The sequence below is a fragment of the Sus scrofa genome, chromosome 1, assembly GCF_000003025.6.
Source record: "Sus scrofa isolate TJ Tabasco breed Duroc chromosome 1, Sscrofa11.1, whole genome shotgun sequence".
NCBI lineage: Eukaryota > Metazoa > Chordata > Mammalia > Artiodactyla > Suidae > Sus > Sus scrofa.
In genome coordinates this window covers 90,179,292-90,195,233 of record NC_010443.5, presented here as the reverse complement: position 1 = coordinate 90,195,233, position 15,942 = coordinate 90,179,292, and the positions used below count along the sequence as shown (strand labels likewise).

At 37.3% G+C, this 15,942-nt stretch overlaps 1 protein-coding gene across 5 annotated transcripts in view; it reads left to right on the top strand.

Moving 5' to 3' along the window:
* The window catches only part of SENP6 (SUMO1/sentrin specific peptidase 6), a 132,985-nt gene that overhangs the window by 104,748 nt on the left and 12,295 nt on the right, over positions 1 to 15,942 (top strand). For all 5 annotated transcript variants that reach the window (XM_021092294.1, XM_021092296.1, XM_021092302.1 and 2 more), the window contains 6 exons: positions 86 to 312; positions 1,920 to 2,029; positions 2,142 to 2,258; positions 10,091 to 10,213; positions 11,458 to 11,550; positions 14,758 to 15,188. In XM_021092294.1, coding sequence (XP_020947953.1) covers positions 86 to 312; positions 1,920 to 2,029; positions 2,142 to 2,258; positions 10,091 to 10,213; positions 11,458 to 11,550; positions 14,758 to 15,188 — 1,101 coding nt within the window. The remainder of the gene's footprint in view (positions 1 to 85; positions 313 to 1,919; positions 2,030 to 2,141; positions 2,259 to 10,090; positions 10,214 to 11,457; positions 11,551 to 14,757; positions 15,189 to 15,942) is intronic.

The following is a 15,942-nucleotide window of genomic DNA, read 5'->3' as shown; positions in this document are numbered from 1 at the left end:
ATATTCCTGGAAATGAGTAATTGTTACTTTTTTTCTAGTATCTGTTTTTTCTTTTAGACTTATAATTATATTGATTTCTTTTCAGATTTGGAAGAACAATACATAATTCTAATTTTTCAAAATGGCCTTGATCCTCAGGCAAATATGGTATTTGAAAATATCATTACCGAAATTGGTGCAAAGAATAAGGTGTCCAATTTTTTTGCGAAAATTCCCTTTGAAGAAGCCAATAGCAGACTTGTTGCCTGTACAAGAACCTATGAAGAGAGCATCAAAGGAAGTGGTGTGCAAAAAGAAAACAAAATTAAAAATGTAATTATGTCTTTAATGTAATTTTTTTTTGTCTTTTTAAGGCCGAACCCACGGTATATGGAGGGTCCCATGGTAAGTAGGGGTCGGATCAGAGCTATAGCCACTGGCCTACACCACAGCCACAGCAACATAGGATCCAAGCTGCGTCTGCAACCTACACCACAGCTTGGGCAACATCGGATCTTTAACCCACTGAGCAGGTCCAGGAATAGAACCTGCATCCTCATTACTAGTCAGATTCATTTGTGCTGAGCCACAGTGGGAACTCCTGTAATGTAATTTTAAACTATAGCTTTAAAAGGAAATTTGGTTCATTATCACATTGTTCATTTGGAGTTAGATCTTTTAAATTCCTTTTCATAATTATTTGCTTTTTTTTTTTTTTTCCCCTTCCTTTTTAGGGCCACACCTGTGGCATATGGAGGTTCCCAGGCTAGGGATCTAATCGGAGCTACGCTGCTAGCCACAGCCACACCAGATCCAACCTACACCACAGCTCATGGCAATGCCAGATCCAGATCCTTAACCCACTAAGCGAGGCCAGGGATCAAACCCTCAACCTCATGGTTCCTAGTCGGATTCGTTATCGCTGCACCACGATGGGAACGCCCGGAATTATTTGATTTTATATGTGGTTTGTGAGCTATCTTGTACCAAAACATTAATGGTTGGCAGGTAACTTGTGACACAGATAGTAACTGGTACAGGTCTCAGAAGCCTTTTCATTTTAGTTCCTTTCCACACTCCATTCTTATCTTTATTTTTTGTCTCCTTTTTTCTTTTTTCCCCCACTCTCAACATGTGCTACTGTTCCAATTGATTGTTACTCTGTTTCTTAAATTCGCTAGTGGTTCTCAGTGGTAACATTGGCTTCAGTACAAATAAAGGAGTGTTGGTCCCTGATGTACTGTACACTTCTGTGTAACGTGGATATTTAAGTATATTTCACTGTAGAAATACTTAAATCTTCTCAGCCTGCCTACAGATTTGGAAATAGCACTCTCTAAGGCATAATATTGGTGAAGTTGAGCAGGGCTTCACCAGAAAAGAGCTGTTCACACAATTAGGGAGTTGAGGAAAAGAACAGAAGGGGGAAGGGGAACCAGTCCTCTTCTTTGTAGAATTAACCATGGAAGATGATTCCAGAGCAAGAAAAGAGCAGCTGCAATTATAAGGCAGCTGTGATGGACTCAGGTTGCAGTGGAAGGCTCTTTGTTTAAGGACTCCTTCATTTCTGGAGAATTGAAGCTCAATGGACTGTGTTCCCTGAGCCTCTGCTCCTGTATTCCATGGATTGCCTAGCCACTGAATTTAGGTAGACCTTCACTGGAGGAACAGCCACTATCTAGTCTTTGTATTTTACGAACATAATATAATTTAATATAGAGAGTAGAGATTTCAGACAAGATACTAGAAAACAATTATTACAAAATTGGAGAAGTATCACTGTTCAGAAGCTACAGATAGAAAGAAAATGGACCCAAGTTTTGCCTGTTTCTTATTTTTAATCCTCTTTCATTGAAAAGCCTTTTTGCCATGTACTTTACTTTTCATTGAAAATTTTTCAAATTGGCTTTGTGAATTGATAATTTAATTTATTTTACCAGGTGGGCATTGAATCTAAAATACAGTTTAAAAACAAACAAGAATTACAGTTTTTTGATGACGAGGATGAAACTGGAGAGAGCCACACCATCTTCATGGGCCCCGTAGAAAAGTGAGAGAAATTCCTTTACATTTGCAACCTTCTTAAATTTCTTTTCTTTTACTACATTTCAGTTCTATATTATAGTTTTATTTATTTACTTATTTTTTAAATTTTGTTACAGATTAATAGTATATCCACCACCTCCAGCTAAGGGAGGTATCTCCGTTACTAATGAGGACCTGCACTGTCTGAGTGAAGGGGAATTTTTAAATGATGTTATTATAGACTTTTATTTGAAGTAAGTTAATTTTCTACTAGCCTTTTAGCAAATTTTTAACATTTCATAATGTATGTCTTTGTTTCCAAGAGTCAAAATTGTTTGGATTTTGAATTCTATCACTGCCATTTATTGTGTGACATTTGGGAAGTTATTTAGTATTTCTACCTATGTTTCGTCATTTTAAAAAATGGGGATAATAATAATACCTAAAAGGATCGTAAGAGTGAAATGATACACATTTCAAGTGCCAGGAAGAATACCGGGCATGTGAAAACTGATCATAAATGACAGCTTATTATATTGGGGTTTTTTTGTTTTTTAGCTTTTTAGGGCCACACCTGCAGCATTTGGAGGTTCCCAGGCTAGGGGTCGAATCAGAGCTACAGCTGCTGGCCTACACCACAACCACAGCAACGCCAGATCCAAGCCGCGTCCGAGATCTACACCACAGCTCACGGCAACACTGGATCCTTAACCCTCTGAGTGAAGCCAGGGATGGAACCCGCAACCTCATGGTTCCTAGTCAGATTCATTTTTGCTGTGCCACGACGGGAACTCCATATTGCTATATTTTAAGCCTCTAAATTTGTTACTATCCTAGGTTAAGTAATAATTTGTTGAGCCAGGTGCAAAAGTATGATTTCACTTGTTTCCTTCAATAAATGTTCAAGTACCAACTTTGTGTCAAGTACTACTTTGTTAGAAGTTTATGATCTTATGGGGAGCACAGATATGGGATCAAAGTATTGGCAGAAGCATTAACATGGTACAGACATAGCATGAAAAAGAAAGCTTTTTTTTTTTTTTTTTTTTTTTTTTTTTTTTTTTTCCCCCATTCTCTTCGGGGGTTGGTAAATAAGCTTTCCTGGAAGGGCTTACATCATGACCCTGAATCCTTATGCATGCACATGTGTGTACACTGTGTTTATACATGGATTAAGTTGTGCTTACTGACTTGGGATATAAAACAGGTGTGTGTATAAAACAAAACAGAACTTAACTATCAGTGTGTCTAGTGCTCTATTTTGTAGTTTATTCAGATGCATATCACAAGATGATATTTTTTTAAAAATTGGTTATTTAAAACTGCAGTATTGATTTTATAGCCTACAAATGGTTGCAACTCATTTTGGGAAAAGAAAACATTGTTATCAAGAATGAAAGGTTTTGGAGTTCCCTGGTGGCCTAGCAGATAAGGATATGGCATTGTCACTGCTGTGGCCCAGGTTCGATCCCTAGCCCAGGAACTTTTGCATGCCATGAGCACAGCCAGAAAATAAGATAAAATTAAATAAATTTTTAAAAAGATCTTTTAAAAAAAGAATGAAAGGTTTTGTTCAGAAAAGTAATTGAGTTTCCTTAAGGTCTTCTTTACAAGCATGTTCATTGTGAATGTGTAGATGAGCAATGCTTAAGGAAGTTTAATTAAGGTGATATATGAAGCCTAATTAAGGCATTTTAGTTGGAGTAAGGAAGAAATAATGAAATGTTTTAGGAGAGTTGTTTAGCAGGAGTCCAGGACTGATTGAATGGCTATTAAGAAGGGCAGAAATAAGCAGATGCCAAATAACTCCTGGTTTTCTTACTAGTGAGATGTGCTAAATGCTTTGCCACTAACTAAAGCCATGATTGTAGACACAGAACAGATTTGGGTAGGAGAGGGGACAAGTTCCCTTTTAGATGTCTGGGATACAACAAAGGGGACATTGCCAATAGACAGTTATATATATGTTTCTAGAGGTCAGTTGACTTCTGGCCTAGAGTCGTAACAGAATTAGAAGGCTTTACAAGTGGTAGTTTATGAGAGTGGATGGAATTGCATAGTAGGGATATAGAATGAGAAAAAGAGCTTTAAGGACAAAACCTGGAGAATAGATTTTTAAGAGACAGATGAGGAAAAAAGAGGCTCCCACAAATAAATTCTGAAGGTATTTGAGAGATAAGAGAAATCCAGAGAGGGTGTTCTAAGGAAATTGAAGAGAGCTGAAGCTTTAAAGGGGAATACATTTGGTAGTAACTGTACAGCAGGGGTTAACAAATAATGGTAAGGATAACTTTGAGGCACATGACCCTGAGCTCATTAGGGTCAAGTGTGGAGCTGTACTGGCACCCTGATCCCTGGCGGCTCCTGAGGCACCTGTCCTTCTCTTCCACCCAGCTGAGGTGATAACAGTGGAGGCCTATCAGTGGGGAGTCTCCCATCCCCACCTGTCAGTAACATGAGCCCTTCCACCTCTGATGGTGGCCTAGTGGGGAACCTGAACTTCACCCCCACATGGCAATAATGAGGTCGGACCAGCACAGGCTTACTAAAACACAAGAATTAAATAAGATCCAGAGTCTTGTAATACTCAAATTATCCAGATTTCAACTGAAAATATCTTGTCTCACCAAGAATCAGTGATCTCAAAATGAAAGAGAAAAGATCATCAATAGACAGCACTGAGATATTAGAATTACCTGATAAAGAATCATAAAAATTCTTTAATGAACAGTTGTGAATATATGTGAAGCTTCTGAAATAAATAGGGAGATTTAAAGAAAAAAGAAACAGAAAATTTAGAACTAAAATTAAAATAACAGGAGTTCCCATCATGGCTCAGTGGTTAATGAAACCGACTAGGAACCATGAGGTTGCAGGTTCGATCCTTGGCCTCGCTCAGTGGGTTAAGGATCCCGAGTTGCCATGAGCTGTGGTGTAGGTCGCAGGTGCAGGTGTGGCACTAGAAAAGACAAGAAGACAAAAAAAATAATAATAACTTTAACAGCAAATACATCTGGAGACTTCAATTTCCCTTTATCAACAGTTACTAGAAGAATTCCCTGGTGTCTCAATGGGTTAAGGATCTACTGTCATCACTGCTGTGGCACAGGTTTGATCCCTGGCCGAGGTACTTCCGCATGCAATGCCAGATCCAAGCCATGTCTGTGACCTATACCACAGCTCACAGTAACACTGGATACTTAGCCCACTGAGCGAGGCCAAGGATCGAACCTGCATCTTCATGGATACCAGTCGGGTTTGTTACCATTGAGTCACAGTGGGAACTCCCATGATTTTTTTTAAAGTCTGGATGTATATTTGTCTCATGATATTCTTAGAAAGGAATAAAAAAGAAGAAAGGTTTAAAAACTCACTATTTAAGTAATTCAGCTGCTCTCAGACCTCATTCTTTTCCATTTCTAACTCTGTAAGTTAGAAATAAACTTTTAAACAGTTTGCCAGAATTGCAAGAAGTAGACGGGCATTGGATCCAGAGAATATCAGTAAAATGCAAAGAGAAGTTCCCGCCATGGCACAGTGGGTTCAGACTCCAATTGCAGCAGCTCGGATCACTACAATGGCTTGGGTTCAATCCCTGGCCTGGTACAGTGGGTTAAAGGATTCGGCATTGCTGCAGCTCATAGCTGTGGCTTGGATTCAGTTCTCAGCCTGAGAACTCCCATATGCTGCGAGTGTGGCCATAAAATATTTTTTTTTTTTTTAATGTAGAGAAGAAAAGAATTAATTTAAAAGAATTTTTTAAGGAATTAGTTTAATAAAAAGTACTTTCAAACTTTTAGTCAGCTTTTAACTTCATTAATGTCATGATTAAATGTCATGATTTAAATTCTTAGGTTGTCTACTTTATAACAGGTGAACAGTTTCACCATGACATTCAATATTTGAAGGATTTATATACTGAAAAAAAAAACAATACATCCAAATGAAAAAATTCCTACAAGTTCTTTTGTAATAAACTTGGATTTTCTCTTTAATTCTAGAGTAAGAGACTTAGTTGTTCCAACTAGAATTAATAATTCTAGTACATGTACATTTAAAAAAAACCCAGAACTATATACAGTCGCCGAAGTGCTTATGGATGTATATCTGATCAGAAGGACAATTTTGCAGTTTTGTTTTCTCACTTTTAAGTTTTTTAATTCCTCTAGGATTTGTTTTAGTGCATGATGAAGTAGAGACCTAATTTCATTTCTTTTCAGTGTGAGTAAATAACTGCCGTGAGGTTACTTATTAAGGAGTTCATCCTCTCCCCAGCACTGTCAAACGCCACCTGCGACACACACTAAGATAAAATAGTAGCACAGGTTTCTATCTCTGCATAAGTATCATGCTGCCATGATTACCACTGCTTTATTTTTTTTATTTCGAAAGGCTAGTTCTCCTCCTTAGTCTCCTAAAGGAATATTTGGGATATGCTTGGCTGGCTTTTTTTTTTTTTTTTTTTTGGCTTTTGGCTTTTGGCTTTTGTCTTTTTAGGGCCACACCTGCGGTACATGGAGGTTCCCAGGCTAGGGGTTGAATCACAGCTGTAGCTGCCGGCCTACACCACAGCCACAGCAACTCGGGATCCAAGCCACATCTGCGATCTACACCACAGCTCATAGCTACTCTGGATCCTTAACCCACTGAGCGATGCCAGAGATTGAACCCTCGTCCTCATGGATACTAATCGGGTTTGTTAACCACTGAGCCGCAAGGGGAACTCCATGCTTAACCTTTTGATTCTTTCAGATAAATTTTGGAATCAGCCTATTTTTAAAAGTCTTTTGGATACTTAACCTAGCAGGGGAGATAGCATGGTCACGAAGATGTTTTCCCAGGGTGAGGCTTAGCCACTGCACTGAGGGTGTGCTGATCCACCACTGCAATTTCTCCAAATGCAGGAAACACAGCTCTGTAATCTGCGGTAGTGAGGGATTAAAAAAGAAAAATCCTTTAGGGATTTTGATTGTAATTGCACTGCATCAGTGATTCTCAGGGGCGACAGGGGGCGGGGGGGTGTTTGGGACCCAGGGCATGTTTGACGATGTTTGCAGGCAGTTGTGGTTCTCAGAAAGGGGAGGGATGTTTGCTGATAGCATCTAGTGGGTAGAGGCCAAAGATACTGTTCAGCACCTGCACTGCACAGGACAGACCTGAAGTAGAGCACTGTCAGGCTTAAAATGCCAGCAGTGCCACACTTGAGAAATCCTCCATTAAGCTATGCAATTTCTTTTTCTTTTTTCTTTTTTTTTTTTTTTTTTTTTTTTTGTCTTTTTGCATTTTCTAGGGCTGCTCCTGCAGTATATGGAGGTTCCCAGGCTAGGGGTCTAATAATCAGAGCTATAGCCACCAGCCTGTACCAGAGCCATAGCAACGGGGGTTCTGAGCCACAGCTCACAGCAACTCTGGATCCTTAACCCACTGAGCGAAGGCCAGGGATCCAACCCACAATCTCATGGTTCCTATTTGGATTTGTTAACCATTGAGCCATAACAGGAACTCCAATCTATGCAATTTTGAGACAACCAATACTTAAATTTTTGAGTATTTCAACAAACAGATTTTGATCTTATAGCCAGCCATCTTGTGAAAACTGTTACTCTTTCTAATCTGTCTGTAGATCTTTTCAAGTTTTCTATATGAAAATCCTTTTATTTGCAAATAAATTATTTCTTCCATTTCCAAAAAAAAAAAAAAATAAGGCGTGGATTTGTTTACCTATGAAATAGAGTCAGTTTTCTTAAATCAATTTTTTTTATTATTTTTTAAATTTTTTGTCTTTTTAGGGCCATACCCACCGCATTTGAAAGTTCCCAGGCTAGGGGTTGAATCACAGCTACAGCTGCCAGCCTACACCACAGCCACAGCAACGTGGGATTCAAGCTGCGTCTGTGACCTACACCACAGCTCATGGCAATGGCGAACCTTAACCCACTGAGCAAAGCCAGGGATTGAACCTGCGTCCTCTTGGATGCTAGTCAGACTTGTTTTCCACTGAGCTATGACAGGAACTCCACCAGTAACCTTTTTAAAGTTGAATTATTCCTTTATTTATTCAGGTTAGTTTATAAAGTAGCCATTATTCCTATAAAAGCATGGTTCACCCATTAAAGTATAGTCCCTAGATTCCAGTCTAGTTCACTGCGTGCTGTTTTGAATATATATGTAGAATTTGGCAGTTGATTTAAACTGTGTTAGTCCTCTGGTGGCTCAGCGGCTTAAGGATGTCATTGTCACTGCTGAGGTGAGGGTTTGGATGGACCCTGGCCTGGGAACCTGTGCATGCTGTGGTTGTAGCCAAAGAAATAAAAAATAAAAAGAGTAAACTGTGTCATTCAGTCTTGTATCTTTTGTGGGGGCACACTGAGTTGCCCTAGAGCAGACTATCTGTAAGTTATGTCCTTTTTTTTTTTTTTTTTTTTTTTTTCTTTTGTTTATTTAGGGCTGCACCTGCAGCATATGGAGATTCCCAGGCTAGGGGTTGAATTGGAGCTATAGCTGCTGGGCTATACCACACAGCCATAGCAACACCAGATCCAAGCCAAGTCTGAAAGCTACACCACAGCTCACAGCAATACTGGATCCTTAACCCACTGAGCAAGGCCAGGGATCAGACCTGCATCCTCATGAATACTAGTCATATTTCCTCTGAGCCACAGCGGGAACTCCAAGTTATGTCCTTTTTATCAGAACTTGAGCTTTAGAGTTATTGGCTATTATAATAAAATTGACAGCCCTCACAGATGTGCGCTCTGGATATTTGCTGTTTCTGTGTAAGATTTCACAAGGCGCTTTTTTTTTTTTTTTTTTTTTTTTGTCTTTTCTAGGGTCACTTCTGCAGCATATGGAGGTTCCTAGGCTCGGGGTCTAATCGGAGCTGTAGCCACTGGCCTACGCCAGAGCCAAGGCAACATGGGATCCAAGCCTCGTCTGCAACCTACACCACAGCTCACGGCAACGCCAGATCCTTAACCCACTGAGCGCGAGGACAGGGATCGAACCCACGACCTCATGGTTAACCACTGAGCCACGATGACGTGAACTCCAGATTTCACTGGGCTTTATCCTAATTTCATTTTAAAATGAATATGGTCATGAGCTTGAATTTGCATAGCTCCTTTGAGGGATTTTGGAACATAAATTTAATATATCAATTTCTCTTTGTAATGTAAAGGACTATTGCTATTGGTTTTGATATAGACCTATAGAAAAAAAAATTAAGGCAAGGAAAGCTTAGAACTGATGTAAGATCACTTCAAAGGGTCACCTTTATAACCTCTATACAGGTTCTTTTCTGTTTTTATAAAAAATCGTTTATGGCTGTGTCTTCATTGATTATTAACTGAACTGTTTAAAACAAAAGTAGTTTTTTAGATACCATACAATTCACTCATTTAAAGTATATCATTCAGTGGTTTTAGTATATTCAGACAGTTGTACCATCATAACCATAGTCAATATTAGAACATTTCGATCCCCCCATAAAACCTCAGTACCCATTAACAGTGACCCCCCATTTTTCTCCAACCCGACCCCAGCTCTAGGCAGCGAGCAGCCTCCTCACTATCTGTGGATTTGCATACTCTGAGCATTTCATATACATGGAATCACACGATACATGGTTTTTTTGTTACTGGCCTCTTTAATCATAATGTTTTCGAGGTTCTTCTGTGTTCCAGAATGTATCAAAACTTCACTTCTTTCTCTTGCCAAATGATATTACATTATATGGATATATCACATTTTGTTTTTCCATTGATCAGTTGGCAAGCATTTCTGTCATTTCTATTTTTTGGCTGTGATAAATAATGTTTCTGTGGAATTCATAAGTGTGCCCTTGTTTTAGAAGATTAGATCTTTCAAATTCCTAGTTTTACTCTCAAACATTGCTTTTCATTACCTAAGAATAATCTGGTGGTAATCATTGTCTCAAATATAAAATAAACTTTGTTAATAACTTTTTCCAGTTTAAAGAAATAAAGACTGATGGTGGCTAAAGTGATATTTGATCACTGTGTAACTGTTTTTAGTATCAAGTAAGCTGTTAAATTTATTATATTTCGAATTACTTTTTATAAAATAGGTATTTGGTGCTTGAAAAATTGAAGAAAGAAGACGCTGACCGAATTCATATATTCAGTTCTTTTTTCTATAAACGCCTTAATCAGAGAGAGAGGAGAAATCTTCATGAAACAACTAATCTGTCGTAAGTTAAGCCTTTTGAAAATATTCAACAGATAATAGTAAGTTTCATTTAAATTTAACTTAGAAAAAATCATGTTTGTATTGAAACGACATTTTTAGGTCTATTATCAATTAGCAAAATTAATATAATTCATAATATTCTAAAGCCCCCAAGATACCTGGGATTCATAAAAGTTTTAGGTCTAACATCTAGATCAGTATTTTCCAAACATGTCTGATAGTTTAAAAAATTACTTGGATACTTATTAAATACAAATTGCCCTGTTTTACCCTAGATGTTCCATCCATAATATCTAACAGAGGACCCTGTGACTCTGTAATTTTAGGAAGTTCTTTAGATATTTCTTCTCCATATAGGGTCCAGCTCTGATAATTGCTGGTAATTGGTTCTAAGATACAAAGAGTTGATACATTTTTTGTCACTAGTGCTGTTAAATATCTTGAATTGATGTCTGTTGTGCTTAATATAAATAACATTGTCTACTCTTTCAGTGATTCCTAATTTTCTATCTTAGAGTTGATGGTAGTGATTGTTTTTTGTTTGTTTGTTTGTTTGTTTTTTGTCTTTTTGCTATTTCTTTGGGCCGCTCCCGCGGCATATGGAGGTTCCCAGGCTAGGGGTCCAATCGGAGCTGTAGCCACCAGCCTATGCCAGAGCTACAGCAACGCGGGATCCGAGCCGCGTCTGCAACCTACACCACAGCTCACGGCAACGCCGGATCGTTAACCCACTGAGCAAGGGCAGGGACCAAACCCGAAACCTCATGGTTCCTAGTCGGATTCGTTAACCACTGCACCATGACGGAACTCCTTTTTTTGTTTGTTTTGTTTTGTTGTTGTTGTTGTTTTGTGATTGGTTTTTGACCAGTGCTGGTAATCTGTCCTCCTTCACCTGTGCTAAGATAACACTTACTTTTCCTGCTGTCTTCTCAGTTATTATAGATTATGGTCTGAAATGCTTCTCAGTATCGTTGCTAAAACCAGTTTTGCAACAATAAAAATAGTAGCTCTGGTCTACCCTATTAAGTAGTAGGATTAAATCATCTCTTTCTTCCAGATTCAGTGATGAGCAGTCTCACAGCTTCCTAGCTCCATCTTAGGTGTTCTCCTTTCTTCTCACACCGTGTTAAATCTTATACAACTGTGTGATCTATTAACATCTTAATCCTTGTGATTTATAAATTGCTGCATATAAACTGAAACACTAGAAACATTTCAGAAGCTTGATAGTTTCTCTCTTCACAGAATACAGCAAAAGCGACATGGGAGAGTGAAAACTTGGACGCGGCATGTAGATATTTTTGAGAAGGATTTTATTTTTGTACCCCTCAATGAAGCGTGAGTAAGAATTTCCTTTATATAAATGTGATCGCAGTTTGTAGAAAATTAAGTGTTTATAAGGTGAATAATTCATCCATTTTTAAACTTTCTAAAATTTGTTTTATATATTTATACTTACACTCCTTATTTTGTGAAAATAAATGCAGTTTTCCACTGAATCATGTAAGATACTGAATTTTACAAACATTAGATAAGAGATCTTTCTAATTTCATTTTATTTGTCAATGTGGAATAATGTCATTTCTTTAAAAATGGTGCTTATGGAAAAAAAATGGTGCTTGTGGTCTAACAAATATCTTACAGAAAAGGCTACCTTATCCAGAAAAATGATTAGGTCACATAGAAGAATTTGAATCTTATGTTTAAAACACACTCTGTCTCTTAACCAAAAAGAAGAAAAGGTGGCTGGATTTTATGTCATTTTCTCATTGAAAACCATGTTTACTGCTTAAAGCTTATTTTCTAGGTAAATGGGGATGGTTAGACATTTGTGTTATTCTCAGTAACACAATACTGGAAAAGGGCAGATAGACAGGATAGTATTAGACAGGTTAGTATTAGACGGTTTAGACTTGGGAGCTGTTGTGTCTCATTTTTTTTATTTTCCTGTGCCCTCCAGCCAAAGACCTCCACGAATGCCCCTGTAATTAGACCACTTGGGTTTAGTACTTGCATCAAGGACGAGCATACACCATGGGCAGCCATGGGGGTCTCTCAGTAAAAGAGTGTTTGAAAGAGCCAGGAACAGAATTTGGGCTTTGGTTAGGTGGTTTGGGGGGAGGGCTAAGGGGGCAGTGGTTCGTTCACTCTTTTAGCAAAAAAAGAATATTTGGTTCTTTGGGAGGTTGCATTGTGACCTTCTATTTGTTTCTGCTTACATTATGAAATGGCCTTGCTTTGTCTCATTTTATCATTATTGCAGAGTAACCTTGTCTGAGATTGGTATTATGTAAGATCGTTTATGTCTGATAAGCTTATCCGTGCCAGGTTAGCTTCTGAATGTGCTCTTTTTTCTCACTATAAAAAACAAATTCACTCTATAGTATAATCAAATTCTATTTATTTAAATTACGCTCTAAATCAAAAGATCTGTGTTCCCTAATTAGCCTAGCCAAAGATAGGTTAAAACATCGGTTATAGTTGTAAAACCCAGTTTCTTCAAAGCTGTATGTTGAAGTCAAACATAATATAATATTCAAAATTAAGTTTAAAACTATCTTTAGGAGTTCCCACTCTGGTGCAACAGAATCAGCAGTTCTGGGGCGCAAGTTCAATCCTAAGCCTGGCACAGTGGGTTAAGGATCTAGCATTGCCACAGCTGCAGCATGAGTCACAACTGCGCTTCTGATCTGATCCCTGGCCTGAGAATGCCATATGCCTTGGTGCGGCCAGGAAAGGAAAAAACAAACAACAACAACAAAACCCCCTAAATCTTCTTCTTTTTCCTCAAAGTAAGGTTTCTTGACATTAATTTGTCATGCAAAGTAACAAGTGTGCTGCCCACTAGGTAAAAGGAAAGATATACATCGGCAGCCGTTTGTCAGAAATTGGTTATAAAAATTTTAAATAGGAATGTAATTTGAGGTACACACAATTTAACTGTAGAGGCACTCTTAGTCACTCTATCTGATGTGTATGGAAGCTGCAGTCAGCACATAAGCCATTTGTTTAAAAAAAAAAAAAAACTGGCATTTGAACATAATCCATCTTAAATGAAATTACCTGTTTTAGCCATTTCTTCTACCGATGACTTAAGGTCAAGGTAGCTGCTATTTAAAAGGAATCATAAAAGCCAAACCGTGGCTCTTAGCAATTGACAGTGACCTCAGAAATATGTTACTCAGCTTTCTCTTTTCAGCTAAGTGAGGGAAGGCTTTTTCCAGGTTTTTAGGTGAGGCAGCAGAAAAATTATGTCTTATCCATATGGTCATAAGAGCAAAAATGTTTAAAACTGTGATAGACTTAGGTTTCAGCTGTGGATTGAGAATCACTATTATATCCTATTTAATCAATTTTTAAAGTGTTTTTTCACATTTTAACATTTCTGAAATTGAGATGTGACTTACAATCAGCCGTGTCTTAGAGTAGATAAAGGATGAAGATGGTATGCTACTCTTCTACGCTAGCCTGACCTGAGTCCATAGGATCCTTAGGATTAATAATTAAGAACTGGAGAGATGGGGTCCTCCATTTGGCCTTTGCAGTGTCAAGAACGAGCCAGCCTCGATGACCTTTCTGCTAATGCTGTCTAATGAAGAGACAGCCAGTGCTATTTCTATTACCTTGGAGGAAGAGAATATAGAATAACTTTTATCCAAGTCAGTATATTCATTTTTTTATTCAGCAAATATCTACTGACCACCCTGCTATATGACAAACACTGTACTCAGCTAATAAATCATCTGACATCTCTAGTCTGTTCATTATCCCAGCACATAACACTGTGCCTAGCAAATAGTAACCCTTAATACAGTTCATTAGATTAACGAATATTAGCCACTAATGGCTTCCAGCTTCTCCCTCATGGCTTATATCCTACGATTGGGAACTATGATTCCTGAATTGAACTATATCATGAATACCCACTTGATAGCTGGAATCCTGCTGATACATGAAGTTTTGCAGTGATGATTAGATTAGATATATTATTTCAATTTAGTGTATTTTTTCAATATAGCATAAGAAAGAATTATTTAATATTTTCAATATTAAGAAATTCTTATTAATAAGACAGACATGGTAAAAGTTTTTAAAAAGCTATTATATACAATATTTAGAAAATGTTCAAAACTATAAAGTCTAATTAGACTTCTGAAGATATTTTAATCTTGAAGCTAGATAGTTTTTTATCCTTGAAATAAATAAAGGAAAGGTAATTGGGAATGATGAATTGCAGTGATATAATTTACATTTTGTTAAATTGCCAGGAAAACAATGAATTTTTAATTCCAAAACCAAGAAAAGATTCAAAGGATTGTTTGCAAAAGTGAGTGCAGACTACATAATTCTGACAAAAATTGTTATTTTTGAATAGACATTATATATATTCTGTTAATAAACAAGTGGATTAATGTGAGGATTGAAAAAATTGGGCATTCTTAATAAATTTGTTTACAAAAGCTTTAAACAACATTTTAATATTTATTGCCAAATATAATAAACTTTTCTAATAATATATTCAGTAGTTTCATTTGTTTTTTACAGTGCACACTGGTTTTTGGCTGTTGTTTGTTTCCCTGGTTTGGAAAAACCAAAGTATGAACCCAATCCTCATTACCATGAAAATACAGTCATGCAAAAATGTTCACCTGTAGAGGACAGTTGTATTTCTTCTCCTTCAGCCAGTGAAATGGACAGTTGTTCACAAAACTCATCTGCCAAGCCCGTAATTAAGAAGATGCTAAACAGAAAGCATTGCGTAGCTGTAATTGATTCAAATAATGAACAGGAAGAAAGTGACCCTCGTTATCGGAGAAACATAAGCAGTGTGAAATGTAGTCTGAAAAAAATAAATCATACTGCAAGTCAAAATGAAGAATCGAATAAAGGAGAATCTGCATGCCAGAAAGTTGTTGATAGGACTAAAAGTGAGAATGGCCTACAGAATGAATATTTAAGTTCTATGCAACATACAGGTATGTTTCTAAATGTTTTAAAGAATCAAAGAATTCAGAATAAGTTGAATTTTTTAGAACCAGGATTAAGATTTCAGGACGCATTTTTTAAAGTCAGGTATATTGAGGTATAATTTACTTAACAATAACATTCACTCATAAATATAGCTCATTGAGCTTTGATAAATGTATATAGTCATGTAATCACTACAGAAGTCAAGATTTAGAACTTTTCCACTACTCCAGATAATTCTCTTGTGCCCCCTTTAGGGTGAGTCTCCTCCCCTCACCTTTACAATTATAGTACAAGGTCTACATGTTCCATTTTTAGGAATGGATTTATTTTTATTTCATAGGAAATTACTTATTCAGCATAAACAGTAGTTGAACAGTCTTAGATCTATAAGGTGAATTAGTACAATCTTCTCAATTTACAGATGGGCAAATTGAGATCAAGTGGCAAGAGGCAGAAATTAAAGCATTCTCCTCCAAATAGTTGTTGACATTCAAATCACACGTTAGTTCCTAATCCTTTCTCTCCATCGTGGTTCTCAGTGGGAAGAAGGGCACTGGTTCAGCTTGTGCTATTTTATCTTCCCTCAGCTCTAATAAATTTTTTTTCCTTGAACCAGGTCCATATTTCTAGCACTTGTTATAGAAATCTAAGGTTTCTTACTTCATATACTTAAATTTTATATCAAATCAACGCTATAATTTCCACTCAAACCCAAAAGTAAAGTAGTTTACTCTGATAATATACAGTGCATAACATGCC